The sequence below is a fragment of the Bufo gargarizans genome, chromosome 9 (assembly GCF_014858855.1).
Source record: "Bufo gargarizans isolate SCDJY-AF-19 chromosome 9, ASM1485885v1, whole genome shotgun sequence".
In the NCBI taxonomy this organism is placed as follows: Eukaryota; Metazoa; Chordata; class Amphibia; order Anura; family Bufonidae; genus Bufo; species Bufo gargarizans.
In genome coordinates, this window is record NC_058088.1 from 182050746 (window position 1) to 182073894 (window position 23149).

At 47.6% G+C, this 23149-nt stretch overlaps 1 protein-coding gene across 2 annotated transcripts in view; it reads right to left on the minus strand.

Annotated features, from left to right (window-relative positions):
• Positions 1–23149, minus strand: part of LOC122946715 (long-chain fatty acid transport protein 4-like) — a 31068-nt gene that overhangs the window by 1467 nt on the left and 6452 nt on the right. Inside the window, exons 2-13 of one of the 2 annotated variants that reach the window (XM_044306496.1) lie at positions 22008–22172; positions 14840–15234; positions 14589–14747; positions 12268–12337; positions 12099–12190; positions 10350–10459; positions 10047–10256; positions 9832–9958; positions 8162–8299; positions 7915–8079; positions 7682–7828; positions 6431–6797 (exon numbers count right to left, since the gene is read on the minus strand). In XM_044306496.1, the coding sequence (XP_044162431.1) occupies positions 6640–6797; positions 7682–7828; positions 7915–8079; positions 8162–8299; positions 9832–9958; positions 10047–10256; positions 10350–10459; positions 12099–12190; positions 12268–12337; positions 14589–14747; positions 14840–15234; positions 22008–22168 (1932 nt within the window). In that variant the 5' untranslated portion in view covers positions 22169–22172 and the 3' untranslated portion in view covers positions 6431–6639. Of the gene's footprint in view, positions 1–6430; positions 6798–7681; positions 7829–7914; positions 8080–8161; positions 8300–9831; positions 9959–10046; positions 10257–10349; positions 10460–12098; positions 12191–12267; positions 12338–14588; positions 14748–14839; positions 15235–22007; positions 22173–23149 lie in introns of those variants that run through there. The other variant, XM_044306497.1, reaches the window with a different exon arrangement.

The window sequence follows — 23149 nt, forward strand, 5'->3', positions numbered from 1 at the left end:
CCTCCTCTCACACTGTGAGAACCCACTTATAGCACAGGCCAAGTACAGCCCCTTGTGGCCAATGTGGGTATTGCAGGAATAAAATTCCAGAGCAAATTTTACATTGAGTGCTCGCATAAACATTACATATCAGGAAATTGCATGTAGTTATCACCCCTCCCCCACCCCAAAAAAAGAACAATAATTGGCCTTTTTTTAAATTTTTTATTGCACATTGAAAATCCTCGTCATACAGTGTATTTAAGACAACATATTATTTGTATGGTTAGACTACACTGGGGGGAGGGGGGCGATTTATGGGGTACCATTTAACAACATTGGATGGTGGGGGGTCCTTCTGGGACCTTATGATGACATCTGCCATAATAAAGGAGGCAAACCATTGTTTCAGGGGTTGTTAACCGGCCCTGAATGGTAAATCTAGGTAATTAATTCCACATCACTAAGCGGCTCTGCTATTCAGGACTCAAAATGTACACGAAAAGTAACGTCCGCCATATTGGTTGTCACTTGGCCGGTAATGCAATGCTTTGGGTGTGAGCCCCTAAGCATCAGTTGTTGTGTACAGCCCAATGGAAAATGGCTAGATATCATTACAGCATAGGCCTGGACCCCTAAATACATTTTGTGGCCCCCCTTCTTGTCAGTTCATCAGGTCAGCACATTAGAATACACGTTTGTTTTTTTTTGGGGGGGGGGCAGCAGACAATTTGAGTCCTGCTAGGTGTTGGGAGGGTACACTGCGATATAACTGAAGCCACCTGATAATACAACATGTTTTACAGAGCAGAGTGCGAGCTGGTGATAGGAATGTACACAAACTAGGCCTCAGTTATCAGAACTGTCTGGGCTGCCCCTAGCAACCAATCAGAGCTCAGCTTTCATTCCATATACTGCTCAGGGGAAATGAAAGCTGTGCTCTGATTGGTTGCCATGGGCAACACAGACCGTTCTGATAACTGAGGCCTAGTTGCTTAGTATTCCCCATCCTGCAGCTAGTATAACTAAAACTACAACTCTCATCGTGCCCCAACAGCTGCAGGTTAGGAAACTAAGACAGAGTAGACCAGACACCTGATTAGGAAACCGTTATGTCAGCTTAACCCTTGCGCGTTGACTAGTTCCCTGGCACAGACACCCCCCTCCACCCCAATATTACACACATTAAACACTATTTCCCTGGTAAATATAACTGAAGTGATATTAACTCAACATGCAATTTATAAACTGAAGAACAATTTCTCCCTGAAATAAATAAGAGTTGTCAAGTTAAGAAAAAAAACTCTATTCAGGCACTGAAAACCAATATGGCCGCCATTTAGATTTTGGCGGATTTGCCTGGAAAAGCTGGGTGGGAAAAGGCGTAAGTGTTGTAATGGATTAATGGTGATCACCCAGCTTTCCCAGGGACTAATGTCTGAATAGACTTTTTAACATATTGACAAAAGAGGCAGATCAGGGGAGATACTTAGATATGTTGCTACTTTAACCATAGATAATACTCCCCACCATCCAAAACACCATCCAAAAAAAAAAAACGGGGAGATAGCAGCAATATCCTCACAGAAACCAAAAGCCGCAGCTTCGGCAACTATGGCGCCCCAGGTTAGACTGGGCACATATTAGCTTCTAATGGCACAGGGCAACCCTGATCCACAGGTTTCGAAAGAAGGAAAGGGGGGGGGGGGGTTAACATGGGAAGTAAAGAGGCGTCTGGGACCACCTGCCCCAAATATTCCGTATAGATCCCCCTCTCTTGCCATCTACAAGCACACATATATGTTAGTGATCATGGCGTAGTCACTGATATGCTCTGTCACATGGGACAAGTATCCAGCATTCACGTGGCTTCAGAATGAATAGAATTCTATAATGTAACACTGCTACTATGACACAACGCCAAACAGTCGTGTACACAAAATCTGACAGGAGAAAAAAAAAACAGTAGTGTTGCCCGCTGCAACCAATCAGAACCCTCCTTTCATCCAAAATGGAAGCGGTCACCACGGTGACCATGATCTCGGCGATAATAAATCGGTACGACATAGAGAACATTATTTTGCATAGTTTGGCATTCTGGAATAATGCAGGCTACAGTCTCGTATGCAAATGAAAGAGGGAACAAAGATGGTCGACGCTGCAAAATCCCCATCCAACAAAGAGGTTGCATCGTTGTCCCAACCTAGGCTACCTTCTGAATGGAGTTCCCCTTCAAGTTGTTCCTTAGGACCTCTGGCTAGCCTATAAGAAGCCATTGGCCGCCATCATCTATGAGCTACAGAACTAGGATGGGAAACATGTACTACATGCAATGCTGGGTGGTGGAAGCAATGGGGAGCGTTCCAGACAAGCAGAAGATGGAGGACAACCCCTAGCAGCCATGATCAGGTCACCACAAGAAGGAAGGACATACTCACCGCTCCATACGTTCACATATATTTCTACCATACGCTGAATATATTTTAAGGCCTTCTCCACACAAAACCTTGCCCCTTGGGGTGGTTACGCATCGATCGATATTGATTTATTTTTTTTTAGAGCCGATACCGATAATCTGTGAACTTTCAGGCAGACAGCCGATAATTTATACCGATATTCTGTGCATTTTCATTTTTGGAAAATAAATAAATAATAATTCCTACACAAATCTGCTGAAAATTAACATATTTATTGTTAACGTTTAGCTTTTTTTTTGTAAATCTTTCTTTTTCATTTATACTTAATATTTTGGTATTTGTGTTTAGTTTTTTTACTATTAGCCCCCTTAGGGGCTAGAACCCTTGTCCTATTCACCCTAATAGATCTCTATCGGAGTGAATAGCACTTTACACTCTCTCTGCTGCTCTGTGCTTTGTGCACACAGCAGCAGGGAGATTACCATGGCAGCCAGGGCTTCAGTAGCGTCCTGGCTGCCATGGTAACCGATCGAAGCCCCAGGCTTACACTGCTGAGGCTCCGATCAGAAGCTGCCACTGCACCACCAATGAGGAGGGAAGAGGGGACCCTGTGGCCACTGCCACCAATGACTTATAACGGGGGGGGGCGCACTGCGCCACCTATGTTTTTAATACTGGGGTTGGGGGGGGGGGGGCGCGCACTGCGCCACCAATTAAGATAACTCACCCATTAATTTAAATACAGGAGTCGGGTGCTGGCTGCAGATTCATATAGCCGCACTGACCTCTATGAGCGGTGGCTGCGATCCGCGGCAGTTAACCCCTCAGGTGCGGCAGAGGTTAACTGGCGCGGATCGCAGCTACTTGTCCTAGAGGTCGGGTGCGGCTATACGATTCTGCAGCCAGCTCCCGCCTCCTGTTGAATTTGAATGAATGAGTGAGTTAACATCATTGGTGGCGCAGTGGCCACAGCCCCTCCCCTCTCCTCCCATTGGTGGCAGCGACAGCAACGGCACAGGGGGGAGGGAGACACTGCTTCCTTCTCCTCTGTGCTGCTGCGGGAACATGGATCACGCTGACAGCAGCACGATCCATGTTCGGGATTCGTTATCGGCAAGGTTAGATGCCGATACGGATAACTTTGAAAATCCTGAATATCGGCCGATAATATCGGTGAAACCGATAATCGGTAGATCCCTAGATAGGGTGCTGCTGAACGTTCCAACCATTCCTTGCTGATTGCTAGAAGTGGTGACCCCCAGAACTCTGTTCCCATTGGTGTACACAGAAGAGAGAAAACCCCACAGCAAATTGGTGGATTTACCTTTTAAAGGGGTCTTCCAGTGCTTTGATATGATGACCAATCTTCACAGTAGGTCATCAATACCAGATCGGTGGGGATTGGACACCTGCCCCCCTTCCCCCACCAGACAGCTGTTTTGGGCAGCCGCTGGAGATGGAAACACAGTGGCTGGAGCCAGAAGCAGAAGACACGGTGTAGTTTCTGGCACCGGCGCACATGACAGCGCTGAGCTGCGGTACCTTACACGGCCACTACACAGTGTGCGGAACCTTGTGCTAGCAGCTCCATCCACTGTATAGTTTCCAACACTTGTGGCTGCCCAAAACAGCTGATCACCAGGTGTGCGCAGTGTTGGACCCCCAGCAACCCGATACTGATGATCTATCCTGAGGATAAGTACTGGAAAAAACCCTTTAACACAGTAACAAACACTGGGGACAGAGCAGTGACAAACATGATGGCTGCCACTGGAATAAGTGCACCAAGAGAAGAGCCAGAGGAACTAATGCATCTGGTAGAATTACTTTCATAGCGTTAGTGACTATGGATATAACCTCACTTAAACGGAAGACTAACCTATGCCCTGTCTGAGCACAAAGAGAGCCCAGAATTAGAATAAAAGAAAACAAAAACAGCGCCACTCTTTTCCTTGGGCCGTGTCTGATATTGCAATGGCTCCACTGACTTAAATGGAAAGCAGTTGCAATACCAAACACAAGCACAAGACATGAGGGGCACTGTTTCTGGCATAAAATAAAAGCAGAGCCATAAAGGGGTTCTCCAGGATTATGATATTGATGGCCTATCCTCAGATCAGCGGGGGTCTGACTCCCGGCACCAGCTGTATGAAGAGGCTGGTATGTTCTGTGGGCGCTTAGGCCTCTTCCTTGGCTATGTGATGTCATGCTCATCAGGCACATGGCGCAGTCAAGTGAATGGGGCTCAGCTGTAATACCAAGCACAGCCACTATACAAGGGGTGGACCTGTGGTTGGTAAGCTGGGAGGAGGCCGGGACGCACCCCGGAGCTCCGTGAGCGCCAATGCTTCCTCAAGCAGCTGATTGGCGGTCGTGCCAGAAGTCAGACCCCCACGGATCTCGTACTGATGAACTATCTTGTGGATAGGCCATCAGTATGAAAATCCCAGAAAACCCCTTTAACCCTTAGGATACCGGAGGGTTTTTTCATTTTCATTTTTCCTCCCCATCTTCCTTGGGCCATAACTTTTTTATATTTCCGTTGACATAGCTGTATGAGGGCTTATTTTTTGCGGGACAAGTTATACTTTTTAATTCCACCATAAATTGTGGCATAAAATGTAGTGGGAAGCGGTAAAAAAAAACATCCAAATGGGGTGGAATTGGAAGAAAAAAAAACGCAATTCCTCCACCGATTTATGGGTTTTGTTCCCACGGCGTTTCGTTTGCAGCAAAACTGACCCATGCCCTTCATTCTCTGGGTCAGTACGATTACAACGATACCCCATATGTAGGCTTTTTTATGTCTAAATAGTGTAAAAAAAAAAAGTAATTAAATTTTTACATCACCATATTCTGACCCCCATAACTTTTTTAAATTTATGTCTACTGAGCTGTTTACAGGCTCATTTTTTGCGGGAGAATCCATAGTTTTTATTGATACCATTTTGGAGTGCGCGTGACTTTTTGATTACATTTTATTTATTTTTTGGGGTAAGAGAAGCATTGAAAAAAATAGCAAAATCGGCCATTTTGACCCTTTTTTCCACTCCATTCGCCGTATTGGATTTTTTTTTATAGTATGGGCGTTTTCGGTCGTGGTGATACCCAGGATGTTTATAGTTATTGTTATTTCGGTATATATTTTTTTTTTATTATACGGAAAGGAGGGTGATTTAATTTTTTATATATTTTTTACCTTTTTTTTATTTTTTTTAATTTGTCATCATTTTAAGGCTCATAAATGACCTTATAAATAATGTTTTTTTAATTTTTTATTTTTACCTATCAGGGATTTTAAAATTGACAACTTCTTAGCATTTTGCTCATTTCTTATTTTGGCCTGCCATCTGGTGGACATCTTCATAGAGACTCAGAGCATTCGGCGCAAGTACTGAAGTCCTGATTGATCTCACTTGATCATGGCATCTAAAGCATTTAATTACCGCGATTGGCATTATTGCCGGTTGCAACAGCAGAGACTTGTCGGCCATGATGCCCGCTGCATGCGCGAGCGGGCATCGTACATGTACGGTGCTGGTAGCGAAAGGGTTAAAAAGCACTATAAGGCCGGTCAGCTGTATTCTCTGGCACAAGTGTTCTGTCAGGGGTTTCAGAAATTGGATCCTGGGCCGCTGCTCGGGGTTGTCAGGATAGAGTCTATGTTATGGCTTGATATCATCCGGATTGGAAAAGTACTGAAGACAGAGGTATAAGTGTAGACAGTTCGGCCATTCACCCAACCCGGATTATAACACAGCTGACAGGGTGAAGAGCAGCGAGGTCCTGAACGGATCAGGACCATGTATTGGTCCGTGAATTTCCTACATTTCCTTTTTTTTTTCAATATGGCGTCACTGCCATCTGCGCTGTGTCCCCTCCTCCAATCACAGTATTGCCTGATAGAAAGTTCACGTCGTATTCCCTTCGTCAGTGCAGGTCTTGTCCAAGCCAAAAACCGGAGTGTTGGACAGATAACAGGCTAATTAAAACTCTGGACTACAAAATAAATTAGAAAAGCTCAGTTTTTCAATAAAAAAAAAAAAAAAGTCCCTTTAAAATCTCTCACATGCCGCCTCCATTTCCCAGATACCGTAATACTTTGGTACGTGAACAAACATCATCTCTGGAGATGTAAGAATCCGGTCTGCTTCGTGGGCCCGATCTGTGTCACATGATCAGAACCAAAGCGAAATTTAAAAAAATGCAAAAAAAAAAAAAAAAAGCCCTGAAAACCTGGAGACTACAACTTCAGCTTCCCCGATTGGATCTTTTTATAGATTTCATCGTCCACGCGGATGTACTTTCCTTGCTGGGAATCCAGGACGTACAAGGCGTCTTTCACCACGTGGGGATCAAAGCCTTCTTTCCTCATGTCTGTTTTTTGGAATTTGTATGTTCCTGTGGAGGCAGGGAGCGGGATAGGGGATGTTAGAGGCAGCCTTTTCCACTTCCTGCCAGGCATTACAAATCAATGGAAGAGACTGATGGCCGCCATTTCAGTAGGCCTGTTATACTGCATTGATTTTAGCTCAGAGTTTTCGTTTCCAGCAGGTGTCGGGGGGGTCTCAGTGGGGGAACCGAAATGTCAGATGGTTCACAAATCCGTGAACTGATTTTTGTACCAACAGCGACACCTGCTGGAGGGGAAGGGAACTACTGACAGATCTAATTTACCAGCATAAATAGGGTTCCTGAATGAACTGCCGGCCACCTTTAGGTTTCTTAGCAAACGACCTCAGTCAGGATTAGAATGATCAGGGATGATCCAGACAAAATACCAGGCCCCAACCCTCTGTACAGGGGTCTTCTGAGACTTTTATACTGACATCCAATGCTCTGGATAGGCCATCAGTATCTGAATGGTGGTGGTCTTCCAAGGCGATCAGCTGTTTAAGATGGCACTAGCACTCATGTTAGCGCCGGCGCCTTATCGCACCTTAGCCTGTACAATGTACGGCGGTGTGCTTGGCGGGCAGAGAGACAGTCGCTGCACTACTGTGAATGCCGGTGCCTTCTCAAAGAGCTGATCAGCGAGGGTGTCGGACCCCCACCAATCAGATACTGATGACCTAAAAAAATAAAAAAGGCTCTAAATTTTAAGCCAATCACTTTCCTCTGGGATCTATTATGTACCGGTTGATTCCTAAATAGCCTATTGGACCTTATGGATATGAGCTGTGTGTGCAATGACAAGAGGTGGAGAGGGGGCCCTATGAATCATTTGTTCTGGGGGGGGGGGGGCAAGCATACTCAAGGTGGTATCCAATAACTAAGGCCCTCACCTGTTTTGTTCACTTCTGGCAGTAATCGGAGGAAGACTGGGAATGCGTACCCAGGCAGCGCCTTCTTCAGGTCTTTGACAAACTTTTCAAGATCACTTTTATGATCAGGGTCGGCAATGGCTGCCATTCCAGCTCTCCCTTCCGTTCCTAGGACGCAAACAAGAGGTGATTTGAATGCATAGAACAAACATCACCCCCCCCCCCCAAATACAGATCCAGATCCAGCCACATACCTGGCACCTCTACTCCATAGACCACCACATCCGCTTGCCCCAGGAGCCTACTTAGGATTCCTTCCACTTCTGTGGTGGACACATTTTCCCCTTTCCATCGGAATGTGTCACCTGTACGATCCCGGAAATACATGTAACCCAGCTCATCCATCACCAGCACGTCGCCTGCAGTAGAGACGAGACGACGGTCAGAAAAGCAGACAACCTTGGCACAAAGACTTCTCCACGATTTGGGCAGAACTCTTACCGGAGAGATAAGCCATGTCTCCATGTTTGAAAACATTTTTGGCTATCTTCTTGTTAGTGGCCGACTCGTTCACATAACCGTCAAATCTTCGCAGTGGGTCTGACTGGACAATACGGCCAACCAGCTGCCCAGGTTCTCCTGTGATACAAACCAAACAAGGCACAGAGGTAAGTCCCTGCTTTAGGAATGCGAAGGTGACCCCGACTAAAGCTGGCCATACACCTTAGATGAAGATTGCCCAAACCCACCGATTTCAGCAGGACTGGCCAGTCATCTAATGGCAGATCATCGGTGCAGAAATCCATCTGATCCAGAAGTCTGGAGGCAGCCTATTCCCCTCGCTCCATGAAGAACACACGCACACTCAGTCAAGCCAAGACTGCATGTGTATGGGGGAGGACTGAGTCGTGAGGAATACCTACCATCCTATGGCGACCTTTAGGATCTTCTAGAACAGGGATGCTCAACCTGCGGCCCTCCAGACTACAACTCCCACCATGCCTGGCTGTAGGTTGATAGCTGTAAGCTATTCGGGCATGCTGGGAATTGTAGTTTTGCAACAGCTGGAGGGCCACAGGTTGAGCATGCCTGTTCTAGAACTTAGAAAGTAGCTCTGCTACCACACATACAAATGTGGCTGCGTCTGGTACTGCAGCTCAGTCTCTTTCACTTAGGTCTCATACACACGACTGTACTCAGCCATCTGTGTCCGATCTATGTTTTCTTGTGGATTGCACACGAACTCCTTTAGTTCTATGGGTCCACAAAAAAAATAAAAAATTGGACAGCCCATACGCATGTCCGTTCCGCAATTTATAGAACACATCCAATTCTTGCCCGTAGTGCAGGCAATAGCCGTATTTCATTGACCACAATACAGACACGGTTGTGGCATGAGGCCTTAGGCTATAGGGCTACACGGAAACATAAAACACGACAGCCCCAGAAAATCCAGACCTGATGGATTTTGTATCGCAAGTTGTGCATCTGCGACTTGCTTGTCACTTGCCTGAAGCATAGTCCTAAAATAGCGAACGCAAGTTGCACATCATTTTTTGCTGTGTGAATTTTCTGCGATGCGTCGCCGTGTGGCCCTAGCCTGAAAGGGGCTATCCAGTTTTCTGATAAAGATAACATATCCTTAAGAGTGGTCATCAATACCAGATCGGCGGGGATCCAACTCCCAGCACCCCGCTGATCAGCTCCCCGTGTAGATACAGCTTGTCATCTCGTTGACAAGTGAACAGGAGAGAAAGCTGTAATTACACTGCGCCGCCGCTGAAATGTAGACAGCGTCAGGATGCAGCGCTTGTCCCTTCAAACAGCTGATCGGCGAGTCGGACAGCACTTATCTATCTAATATTGATGGCCTACCCTGAGTATAGGTCATCAATATCATAAAACTGGACATCCCCTTTAAATGGTACTGACCTGCAGTACAGTGCCCAGACTGGATATCGATGACGTGGCTCTGGGGGCTTCAATGGTTACGCATGGACCTGCTGGGTCCTTCGGTCAAAATACGCTCCTTCTAGTCATTCTCTGCGCTGGCTAATAAATGAGGGTCCTGGAATTGTGAAACCCCCTCTATTAATCCAGAACTCCTTAGAAACTGTTTCTTCACCAGACAAGCCCTTAATAATATACTGTATTCTGCGATCTGCACTTACCTGGCTGACAGGGGATGCAAAGACCCTGCGGACTGCGGATAAGCTCCATTGTCTCCTCATTGACCTTCATGAGTCGGATGGGGTATACGAAGGGCAGAATGCGGCTGTTAAATCCGCAGGACCCAACCTATGAATCACACGGATCGGTTACCTATGAGACAGAGGGTCACTCCGCTCACACGGCACATAACCACACACACGCGCGCCACGCTTACGTTGTTGTCGAAGTTGCCCAGGCTGCAGTTACATTCTGTCGCTCCGTAGAACTCAGCGATCTGTGGGACCCCGAACCGGGACACAAACTCGGACCAGATGGCAGGACGGAGCCCGTTTCCTAATGCCATGCGCACTCTATGTTGGGACTCGGCCTCCCGCACTGGCTGGTTCAGGAGATAGCGGCAGATCTCGCCAATGTACTGGACAATCTGTCGATAAAGCAGCCATGTTAATAGGAACACGAAATTGACGGGGGAGGATATTGACGGCAAAAAAAACCAAAAAACCCGAAGGATTCTCACCGTGCAGTTATATTTCACGCAGTCGTCCCAGAACCGTGAGGCTGAGAATTTCTTTTTAATGACAACCGTCAGGCCGAGGAGAACACACTGACCCATGCCGACAATGTTACCTGCCAGGGATAAACAGAAAGCTGAAAAAATATATGTCTGCCCCTTTTGGCACAAGTTCAGATGCGGTGGGATATTTACACAGCCGATCACGGTGCCAATGCGCAGCAAGATCTGCATGTGAAGTGGTGTAAATTCACTCCTGTATGCAGAACAGGTGACATTTCTGCTGCATATGGATGCCGATTGTAAAACTACATCTGCGTATATTGTACTGTAATGTGCAGACTCTGCACTGCAAATCCAACAAATCTGAACCTAGTCTTAAAGGGATTGTCCAGGATTTTAATACAGATGGCCTACGCTCAGGACAAGCCATCAATATCTGATTGGTGGGTATCCCACACCTTGCTGATCAGTTGTTTCCAAAGAGCAATGGTAGGAACAGCACTGCAGTTACCAGCTCGGTGAACTTCAGGCGCTACTCTGAAAAGGCTGACGGGTTGGCATTCGGGGCGTCAGACCCCCTGACAATCAGATATTGATGACCTATCCTGAGAATAGGCCATCAATCTTACAAACCACCCCTTTAAAGAGAACCTGCCACTACAAGAAATGCATTAAAATGAGGGCATCAGTATGACACCCTAACAGAGAGACACTGGTGTATACAGTTACACCCACAAGTATCCCCCCCTTAAAATGCCAAACAGGAGGGCCGAGAAGAAAGTACTTCCTAGTTCTGTGAAGTCACATGATCCTTTTTAGAGCTGCTAACTGGCTGAGAGGCATCATGTGATACACTGTCCGCAGGCCCAGGAACCCTTCCTTTCAGACCCTTTTTGGGGGGCAGCTTAGTAGATTCAATTACACTCAACTATAGCTCTGTTAGGAGAATTCCGAGAAGCCCATGATCTGTGAAAGGAGGTGGGTTTTGTAAGCTGAACCCCAATGGCAGTTGTATGGGTTTTCCAGGGCATTTTGGTGTGTTACCAAGCGGTCCGACTACTGTCGGTTCTACTGTCCCGAATTTGACTTGGTAACTATGTTCTAGATGTCTGTCATAGTGACATGTTCTCTTTAAAGAAAGGCCCTAAAGAACTCTGAGTGCACCTGCTGAAACAAGACGTTTAAAGGGCATCTGTCAGCAGTTTTGTACCTATGACACTGGCTGACCTGTTACATGTGCGCTTGGCAGATGAAGGTATCAGTGTTGGTCCCATGTTCATATGTGTCCGCATTGCTGAGAAAAATGATGTTCTAATATATGCAAATGAGACTCTAGGAGCAACGGGGGCGTTGCCATTACACCTAGAGGCTCTGCTCTCTCTGCAGCTGATTGACAGTGCCAGGCAGTGAAAACCTGCAGAGGGTGCAGAAGCTGCAGGGAGAGTAGAGCCTCTAGGTGTAACAGCAACACCCCCATTGCTCCTAGAGACTCATTTGCATACATTAAAACACCACTTGGAACCGAACCCGAGTTCGGGAAATGTTTTTTTACAGTACAAATTAAAATTTTGAAGTTATTGAGCGAAGTCTCGCGAGACTCCACAAAGCAATAACTTCGGCTCATCGGAGCCAATACATTCTAATACAGTACGGAGCTCCTGCTCTGTACAGTATTAGAACAAAGCTTTATGTGAATCGACTTCGGATGTTTCATCCGAAGTCGATTCGCTCATCCCTAGTCTGTACGATTACCTGCGGAGTGGTACAAAGGCAAGCAGTCATAAATCACGTCGTCCGATCGCATGCCAAAGCCATAGTGCACCAAGGCAGCCATGCGGAAATATCTGCAAAGAAAGGGCAAGTAAATAATGGGACCATGGTGAAGAGTGCGCGGCGCGCAGAGCGGAGCTCTCCTACTTACCGGCTGTGCACCACTATGGCAGCCTTAGGAAGCCCTGTTGTCCCAGAGGTGTAGATATAAAATAGCTTATCTGGAAAAGATTCAAATTACAGAGATAAGTAAAGCTGGACCATGTATTACTGTTTGCAGGCTGACAGGATAAGGCTGGGTTCACATCTGTGGTTTTGCCTCCGGATACCACCGCGCACCGCCGGATCCTCATTCACTCAGCAGCTTACTGGCGTATGTGCCGACTGTTGGCCGGACAAAAAATGCTGCAAGTAGCATACTTTATCCGGCAGAGGGCCACCATGTATGCCAGAATTAAGTTAATTCCAGCAGTCTTTTCCCCCCCAACGGAACAGACAGCCGGAATTAAGGACGCCAGTGTGAACCCAGCCTAATTTGTATGGAGGGTTTCCTGAAGGCAGATGTCAGGGGAGAGGAGGATGAGGCGGTTGTATATGAACATGCTTGTTTTAGGGGAGATATGTTGCTGCCAGTGGTTTACTTCCCTCTCCCCATTCACAATATATGCACGCTTGGCGGTGGCATGTGTATGGGGCAGCTGGGAGGGAAAGAGCATTTGGCCACCAGCTATCAAAAATGTATGTCCAGGTAAAGAGATGCACAATATGGTATATGGGAATACACTGGTCAAGTCAGGGCTTAAAGGGAACCTGTCACCTCAAAAACGCATATAAAACCGCCAGCATTACCTTATAGTAGCCCCCAGTCTGTTCCTAATGATATGTTTGATCCGGTTCTCTGATGCTCATTTGCTAAAAAAAAAAATATATATATATTTTAAGCGCCATCAGTGCTATCTTGCTGGTCAGCTTCAAGTCAAGGTAAGCACGTCCCCTAACTGTCCCCTCTCTTGTTTGATTGACAACCTGAACTGCGGCAGGGATCACAGAAGTCTCACGCATGCGCGGTACGCCGCTAAAAGTCGGCTAACAGCGGCAGCCGGTATCGCGCCTTACCAAGGAACACACCGCGCATGCGCGAGACTTCTGGCTGTCAATCAAACAAGAGAGGGGACGGCTAGGGAGCGTGCTTACCTTGACTTGAAGCTGACCGGCAAGATAGCGCTGATGGCGCTTAAAATAAATTTTTTCTTAGGCAAATGAGCATCAGATTACCGGATCAAACATATGATTATGAACAGACTGGGGGCTGCGATAAGGTAATGCGCTGGCGGTTTTATATGCGTTTTTGAGGTGGCAGGTTCCCTTTAAAGGGGTTGTTCACCCCTGGGGACCTCCCAGGCAGACCCCCCCTCTTCCCCAGCATAGCCAGACCTGTAGAGAGAGAATAGTACTTACCTGATCACTACCGCTGGGTCCCGGCCCCTTCACTACCCCAGGGCAGCTACAGCTCTCAGGTTTTCCAGCAATAACAACCAGTTCAATGTGGGTCAAGTGACACATGGAAGACATGTCACCACTGCAGCCAGTCATTGGTTAAAGCAGTCCATGTGACTCGCATCAAAAAATGTTGACGGGGAGGACCGGAGAGCTGCAGTGGCCTGGACGGGACGAAGGAGTTGGAAACCAGTGCAAGGAATCAGGTAAGTATGAATTCGCTCTTCAGGCCTGGCCATGCTGGAGGTCTGCTTGAGGGGCAGGAAGCAGGAGGAGCAAGGGTGCACAGGGTGACTTGGGCCCGCCCTTGGTGCACTTCACTGTTCATTTGCATATAGATTAAAAGTACTTTTCCTCCAGAAAAAAACTAGTGACTGGTAAGGTGGAGATGCACATATGGTACATGTATATCAATAGGCCAGTCAGAACAGTGGATGAGCTGCAATACCACAGACCCCTTTTTTTCTAATCACAGCGTTACAACTTGTAGCCAATTGCATTAGGGTGTTAAAGGGGTTGCATGGTTGAAACAGCCAGAAATAGCGACACTCATAGGCTGTGTGTGGCGTTGCAGCTTTTGCCATCACAGAAAATGGGGGCATATTGCTAGGATATGCCCCTATTGTTTGATAGGTTCAGGGTCCCACCTCATTTCTATGGGGCCGCCAAAAATAGCCGAGCGCTGGCTCAGTCATTTCTGTCGGCCCTATAGAAATAAATGGGAGTGGGGGCCGTGCATGCGCAGTGCGCTCCCATTCATTGGTGGTGGCCAGCGGACCCGCACCTATCAGACAATGGGGGCATATCCTAGCGATATGCCCCCATTGTCTGTGATGGGAATAACCCTTTAATAGGGCTGAGCTGCAATACTAGGCACAGCGTAAGGACAAGAGTGGTGCTGTTACTGGAAGGGGGCAAACGGAGTAAGGAGAGGATGCTACTGTACTAGAGAAGGATCTTTAACTCGGCACTTACCTGTGAAACTTCTCCCGGGGTCTTTTGGAGGAAGACGGGAAGCGCTTTGCAGCAAGGACGCTATGAATTCTGTGCTAGGGGGCAGTGCTGAGCGATCACACTCCCCGAGGCAGTAAAGGTTTACGGACTTTCCCATCATGGCGTAGACGTCCATCATTGCTGAAAAAAAAAACCCACATATAGATACCCTGTAAATATAAGAGTCGCTCCAGTTATCCTTTCCCTACAGACCTCCTCAATGACCTCCTCACCTTGGGACATCTCCTGTCCGAAGATCACGGCCTTGGAGTTGGAGACGCTGAAGCAATGCTCCAGGGCATCGAGACGCAGGTTGAAATTGATCAGGGCGGCTTCCACCCCTATTTTGGCCATGCCAAGCCAAAACCCGACATACTCATTGCAGTTCTCCATGAACAGCGCTATGACGTCCCCAGACCGGAAACCTTCGGCGTACAGGAAGTTGGCCACGGCGTTGGAAAACTCATCCAGCTCCTGGAAGGTCCACGAGGCCCCGGTGCCCTCAAAGATCAGCGCCGTCTTGTTGGGATGACGTCTGACGCATTCCTTAAATATGACGGGGACGGTGTTGTTCTCTCGCAGGTGTCTCTTCACTTGCAACTTCACTCGGACAAGGGTAAAGGCGCCTCTGTCAAAATAGAAGAGAAGCGGACGTCATGTGAGGAGAAGGTTCACACCGCGCTCCTTCATCGTAGGCACTGGGGGAACGCTCCCAATGGCTCCACTGATTCCCATGGGCCTGAGAGAGGTCATGTTCTTTGTCTGGCCTATACATTTCCTCCAAATACAAAGCCCAAGTTGGAGCTTTATATTACATATGCAATGTGCGTTACAGCCCACATGTGGATAAATCCGCAGCAGAAACCTGAGGGCGACCCTTTGCTTTCAGCTGCGGATTTGCTGTTTGAATGTCTGCGGATCGGCCCCATGAAAAATATTCAGCATTTTTCAAACCAGCACCTGTATCTGAATACTTTTGTAATTGCATGGAATTTAAAATTTTGTATAGTCATTGAGTTATTCAATAAAATCTATCTGTATAGCGCCACCTGCTGTGTGCCCTTTTTCTAGTTTCTCTGTACTGCTCAATGAGGTGGACGCACATGCTCAGTTCCATCCTTCAATTGCCACCAGGTACAGCAGAGAGGACACACGCCCCCCGAGAAAAGGACACACGCCCCCCGAGAAAAGGACACACGCCCCCCGAGAAAAGGACACACGCCTCCCGAGAAAAGGACACACGCCTCCCGAGAAAAGGACACACGCCTCCCGAGAAAAGGACACACGCCTCCCGAGAAAAGGACACACGCCTCCCGAGAAAAGGACACACGCCTCCCGAGAAAAGGACACACGCCTCCCGAGAAAAGGACACACGCCTCCCGAGAAAGGACACACGCCTCATGAGCTGCCAGCTTGAAATAAATCCAGCAGAACAATTAGAGCAGTGAATGGGGAGATCTCTGGATCCATGTGAGGTCCCGGGCTGGTTCCAGCTTTATTAGAAAGAGATTGTCCTGTACTGTACGATGTCTGAGTTTCCTTTTTTGCATTCATCAGGGGATAACCCCTTTAAATGGGGCTCCTCCGCATGTGGCAAGTGAAATGTCGCTCCTTTGACTACGGATGACAATGCAAATTCCCATAAAAAACAATGGGAAGTGTGTTTCAGAGATGGTGGACGGGGACACACCACAGAATTCTAGCCTTCAAGCAAATCAATAATTTGGGGGACTACAACGCCCAATGGAGAGCTGTAGTCCCAATTCAGCTTCCTTTCTAAGGCCTCATGCACACAAATGTATTTTCTTTCCGTGTCAGTTCCGGGTTTTTTTGTGGACCGTATGCGTAACCGTTCATTTCAATGGGTCCACAAAAAAAACGAAAAGGTACTCTGTGTGCATTCTGTTTCCGTATATAGCCGTATTTCCGTTCCGCAAAAAATAGAACATGTCCCATTATTGTCCGCATTACTGACGAGGTTAGGGCTGTTCTATTAAGGGCCAGCTGTTCCTTTCCGCAAAATACGGAATGCACACGGACGTCATCTGTATTTTTTGGAGATCCGTTTTTTTTGCGGATGGCAAAATACATACGGTCGTGTGCATGAGGCCTAAGTGACAAATGAGATCTAAACGGCTGATCTAAGCACTCCTCTCCTGAAAGACTCTGTGCTGCTGGAATACACTGCCTACCGATGTCAGTCTTAAAGGGAACCTGTCATCAACTTTATGCTGTCCATACTAACGGCAGTATAAAGTAGAGACAGGTGAGGTGATTTCAGCGCTCTGTCATTGATAAGTTAAAAGTAAGTGGTTGCCGAGAACCTACATCACAACCATTGCAGACTGGGCCTGGAGAAGAGTCCCAGCCACCTGAGAAGAGTCCTGGTTATTCAGTTATTCCTGCTCTCCTGCTGATGACTGACCGGCTTCTACAGAGTTTTCTCCCTTTCTTTATAGGAGAGAACTGCCAATCATCAGCAGATGGATGAGAGCAGGAGATTATAATAACCAGGACTCTTCTCAGGTAGATCTGACTCTTTTCAAGGGCTGGGCTGCAACGATTCTGATGCCGGTTCTCGGCAACCACTTTTAGCTCATGGGTGACACTCCGCTGACATCAGCATTTCTGTCACTGTTTTATGCTGCCCTCAGTGAGATCACCATAACGTTGATGACAGGTTCCCTTTAAATATCCACTTCTTCCGCTGTTACATAAATCACTAATCAAGAATGGAGAGCTCTCTTCCTCCCAGAAGACTATTATACTCCTCTCCTAAAACCCTCTGTGCTGCTGTGTGACACTGGTCTATGGACTGCACTCACTAACACCATCAAAGGTCACTGCCGCTGACAAAACCAGCAAATCATCCTCCGCTGCGGTCATCACGGACGACACCCTCTACAGGGCTGATCTGGAAGCTGGAGTGTAAGTAAGGTCACCCCTTGGGGCTCACAGGTGGAAGGAAGGGCAGACATGATGAGCTACCATTCACCCTCCTGACTGGTGATTTGGGCTGCAGCCTAGATGGCGCAATGGCACGCACCTTATTACAGTAGGTTACAGATGTGGCACCTTCCTGCTGACAGGCTCCCTTGCAAACCACAATTACACGTTAGGTAACACGTGAGTGTCCCAGGCACAGAGCAAAGTCTAGGGCTTATCTGCACCACTCAGATCTATGCTGGAAAATCAGGTCCAAGGCCGATTCCACTGATCTACTGAGGGGACAAAGGGTGGCCCCTGTGATATTCCATGCACCGGGATAATCATTACTGGGGGACGACCAATATGGCTGCCATTACAAGGGGCATCATCCAGCTGCCCCACACTCCTGAATGGGAAATGTGCCTCATTATTTAGTAATATACCGAGGACACAGATCACTACATAAGCAGGATCGTCCGCAGGAGGGGAGTCAGAGAGCTAGGAGGCTGTCATGGTGGCCATGTTAGTCATCCTCGATCGGTAAGCAGGTGTTAAGATCTACGACCGGATCCAAGTGGTTGTCATTCTTTAATGTCCGCACCTCCAGACTCCCTATGGGTCTATACAACCAATTTGTGTTTGCTATGGCGCTTTATGGTTAGGTATCCTTGGCTCAGCAGAGTCCTTGGGGGCGCGGGTGTTAAAGGAGCTTTCAGGTAGGAAAATATGGATGCCCTACCCTCAGCATGGGTCATCATTATCTAATCAGTGGGGTCCGCCACCAATTAGCTCACTGCGGCCTCTTCACGGAACACCAATCACAGCGCCATACATTGTATAGTGGCTGGGCTTGGTATTGCAGCTGTTAAAAGGAATATTAATTATTGATATTTTGGGTAATCTCAATAATTAATATTAATAAATAGGCGTCAGTCGTCTGGTGATGACTATTTATACAATAAAAGAGACTACCACTTTTGCCTTACCTTACCCTGAACTACGTGCGAATTACTACTACGGCCGCGACTACTACAATAAATGACTACAAATTTAGACTATGTATTATGAATAAAGTATATTATTAAAACAATAACGTCTACAGTCTAATTATTGCTATAACTATATATATTTATATCAATGGACATATAAATCTATATACTTATACTACAATACAACCTAACTACACTACACACAGTACAATATCTTAGGCTACTTTCACACTGGCGTTTCTGGGGGTCCGCTTGCGAGATCCGTTTCAGGGCTCTCACAAGCGGTCCAAAACAGATCAGTTCAGCCCCAATGCATTCTGAATGGATAAGGATCCGTTCAGAATGCATCAGACGATGCGGAGCCAAACGGATCCGTCCTGGCATACAATGTAAGTCAATGGGGACAGATCCTTTTTTTTACTGACACAATATGGTGCAATTGAAAACGGATCCGTCCCCCATTGACTTTCAATGTAAGTCAAGACGGCTCCGTTTTGACTTTGCATTATTCTTTAAAAAAAAAAAAAAAAGTCTAACCGATCCGTTCTGAATGGAAACAAGCGTTTGCATTATTGGTGCGGATCCGTCTGTGCAGATACGCACCAAACGCGAGTGTGAAAGTAGCCTTACACAATTCCCAAACTCTACCTAAAAATACACTTACACGTTATTTAGCAGCACCCACCCACCTGGTTACACACTGTCCCTACTGGGTATAATGGCACTGCAAGGGTTTAAGGAGAAAGGGTATCAGGGTAATGCAGTGGTTAAATGATATTGGTGGTAGCAGATTAAAGTTAGTGGTATAGAGGTAAATATGGGAACCAAAGGGTTAATGCTGAAGTAACCAAAGGGTTAATGCTGGGGTAATAACGTTGGTGGTATAGGGGTTAATGCTCGTCTCAAATGGTATGGCTCGTTTCCCAGGGGATGGTCCCACTTCAGTGGGGCTGCAGGAGTTAACTTCTCTTCCATGTGTGTCCCTGTTTGTGGAGATGAGCCCTCCTCCCTAGTCCCAAATGCTGGACTATTTATCCATCACTGATGAACGTGACGTCACTGGTCTCTTCAAACAGATGATCAGATACTGATGTCCTAGCCTGAGGAATCTGGAAAAACTCTTTAAAAAGGCATCTGTCAGCAGTTTTGTCCCTATGACACTGGCTGACCTGTTACATGTGCACTTGGCAGCTGAAGGCATCTGTGTTGGTCCCATGTTCCTATGTGCCCGCATTGCTGAGAAAAATAATGTTTTAATATATGCAAATAAGCCTCTAGGAGCAACGGGGGCGTTACCGTTACACCTAGAGGCTCTGCTCTCTCTGCAACTGCTGCGCCCTCTGCACTTTGAAAAGGACAGGCGTGATGATGTTTACACTGCCTGGCACGGTCACTGTCATTCAAATAAAAAAAAAAGTGCTAAAATGCATCTATGTTACGGTAATACGTGGCTGTTTGTAAAAGCAGCGCCACACCTCTCCGCAGGTTGTATCTGGTACTGCAGCTTAGCTCTACTGAAGTGAAAGCCTAAGCTGCAATAATCACACATAAAACAGCCCCACTCCTGTCCACAGGTTAACAGGACAGCAGCCATGTGTTTCTAATCCTTTAACCAGCATAGCCTTGCCCGTGGTGGACAATGCCATTGCTCTCAGTGTAGGTGGGCAGCAATGCCGAGGAGTATGGCCATTGTTTGCACACAGGGGCATCACGATTTGGTGGTGAAAGGGCTATAAATAAGGAAGACTTTGTACTGAGGATCCGGATTCTTCATCGCTCTTTTGATGGATGACACATTAGGATTCAGCCGCTCGCAGAAGGCGTTGCATCCACCGACACAAAGAGACGCTTGTCTGATCGTCCATCTACAAGTCTCTTAAGGCGGAAGGTCCTCCGTGTCATTCATATAATGTCTCCCCATCAAGACTTGTCCAAAACTTTCCCGTGGCTCTGAATGGTAACTTGTCAGACACCCCACTATCCATGCAGGGTGGAGTCATGGATCTCCGGTACATGACAACCCCCTCTGGGAGCCATGTTGCTCACCATCACCCAGTGTTTCCAGAAAGTAAACTGGGGGCCAGATAAAACATACTGGTAATTGACAGAGGACGAGTCAGGAAATTAGACCAGGGGTGGGGAAGGTTCTTTAAAGGGGCTGTCCCGTGGCGAGATGGGACTAAGTACGGGCGACGGGTGCAATTACGGAAACGGCGTAGCCTGCTCTGCTAGACCAGCAGCTCCCATTCATTGCTATGGGAGTTATGGAAACAGTGGATAGGTTTACCTCCACTGGTCAGCACTTAGTCCCATCATGGCCATGGAAAAGGTGAGATGGGACAACCCCTTTAAGGTCCTCATCTAAGCTGGTTACCCAGCTTCTTTAAAAGGGGGTTCTCTAAGATTTAAAGGGGTTTTGCAAGATTTTTAACTGTTGGCCTATCCTCACCCTGCACCCCTACCAAAACTACACAGCTCCCTCCACTGTGACTACCATTCACATCAATGGGAGCAGCATTGCAGTAACCACCTCCTACCTCTACAGAATGGGTGGAGCTGTGGAGCTACTTAAGAGCAGCTAACAGGCAGGGATGCAGGGTGTCAGAGTGCTTAAAGGGACTGTCCAGGAGTTTGACATTGCTGGCCTATGCTATATAAAAACCATGGACAACCCCTTTAAGCAAGCTAAAATGGCTGATCGCAGGGAACAATACTGGCTTGTGTGTTAACAGGGCAGTGTAGCTAATCACCACAGATCAACTTTCTAGATTGTCAATGGACGCTCATTACAAGGGCCAATGATTAGGCAGACTAGCGTTGCCCAGTGTAAACAGGGCAGCAATCAGCAAGTGCTTGTTTGTTGGGGGACTGGACCTTTAAAGGGGTTGTGCAAGAATGCAGGGGTTCGGCAACGGGAAGATGACTTACCTGCTTCCCGCCCCCCGACTCTCTGCTCCAGGCCTGTGATGCTCCATCTATGTCAATCCCGTTTGATATCTCTGCAGCCAATCACAGGTCATGGCAGTGTCTGGCTCCCCTTGCGCCATGTGACCATTTGTCATGAGGCAATGGGCGCCGGACACCGCCACGGCCTGTGATTTGCTGCAGAGATGTCATGCGGGATGATGACATCGATGGAGCCCAGTGAATGGGACCCGGACATCGCCACAGCCTGTGATTGGCTGCAGAGATGTCATGGGGGATGATGACATCGATGGAGCCCAGCGGAGCATCAAAGGCCAGCAGGAGAAGGAGCGCTGGGAAGCGGGTAAGTCATCTTTCCTTTGCTGTATCCAACCCCCCCCCCCCCCCCTCCGGGGAAAGAAGAAAGCAATGACGATCATTCATCCATCAGCTCATTAAATGAAAGCCGATAAACTTGATGGATCATTTATTGGCGCGCGTCACGGCGGCACATCGGGCTGCGGAAAACCACTGTTGTTGTGTAGGAACTGACAGGTCCGTACAGCCATTTTTTTCCTACCTTAGGTCGCGACCGATGGTCTTGTAGAAAACCTTCATAAACCTCCATCCTCCGGTGCCCAGGTAGAAAACGAAGACGGCACCAAGCGACTGGAACCAGGGGAGCCCCACCACAGCCTTGAAGAGCAGCAGCAGAGACGAGCAGGACGCCAGACGCAGCATCTTCCTGTAACGAGCAAAGGCAAGATGACTTCCAATATCTCTACTTATATCAGCCCCCCCCCCCCCCGGCACACGGGGCAAAGATCGGGTCAACCTGCTGTGGGGCAGGACACGGGCAAAAGGCAGATCAGAAAAATAAAAAAACACTCCTGTTTATCAGGGCAGAGATAAGGATTGCGCCATAACACAGAGAATGTCAGACATCTGTAATACACCAATACTCCCAATCAGGATGAATAAGCAGAGACATTAATGCCTCCAGCGTCCGGAGACGCCGCAAGGTGGGTCATTGGTGACAGCGCCCAAAGTGTCACTGGGATCATGCCATTGTCAAAAGCTGTTCTTATTATACATAAAGTTTATTGAAGAGCTCACAGAGCATGCTTGCATTTTCTAATACGGGCCTTGTGCAGGTGAAGAGGAGTTGCCCATAGCAACCAATCAGATGACAGATCACATTTCCTAAGGCACTCGGGTGAAATGAAAGCTACAATCTGATTGGTTGCTGCGGGCTCCTGTTCTACCAGTGCCTGCAATGGTTTTAAAAAGGAAATAGACTTAATAGAAACAGCATATTGCTCACCTACACTGTTCAGGGGGGCTGCCCCTTCATAGGGAAGGAGGGGGGAGTGCACTTATAGGACCGTCACTTTATAGGGAAGAAGGCGGAGTTCACTTATAGGACCGTCACTTTATAGGGAAGGAGGGGGCAGTGTACTTATAGGATCGCCACTTCAGAGAGAAGGACGGGGAGTGCACTTATAAAGTGGCGGTCCTATAAGGAAGGGGGGGGGGGAGTGTACTTATAGGATCACCACTTCATAAAGAAGGAGGGGGGAGTGCACTAATAGGGCCGCCACTTCATAGAGGACGTGATGCAGCACTCTCGGGCCGTCACTTCTTTGGGGATGGGGTGCAGCACTCTCAGGCCGTCACTTCTTTGGGGATGGGGTGTAGCACTCTCAGGCCGTCACTTCTTTG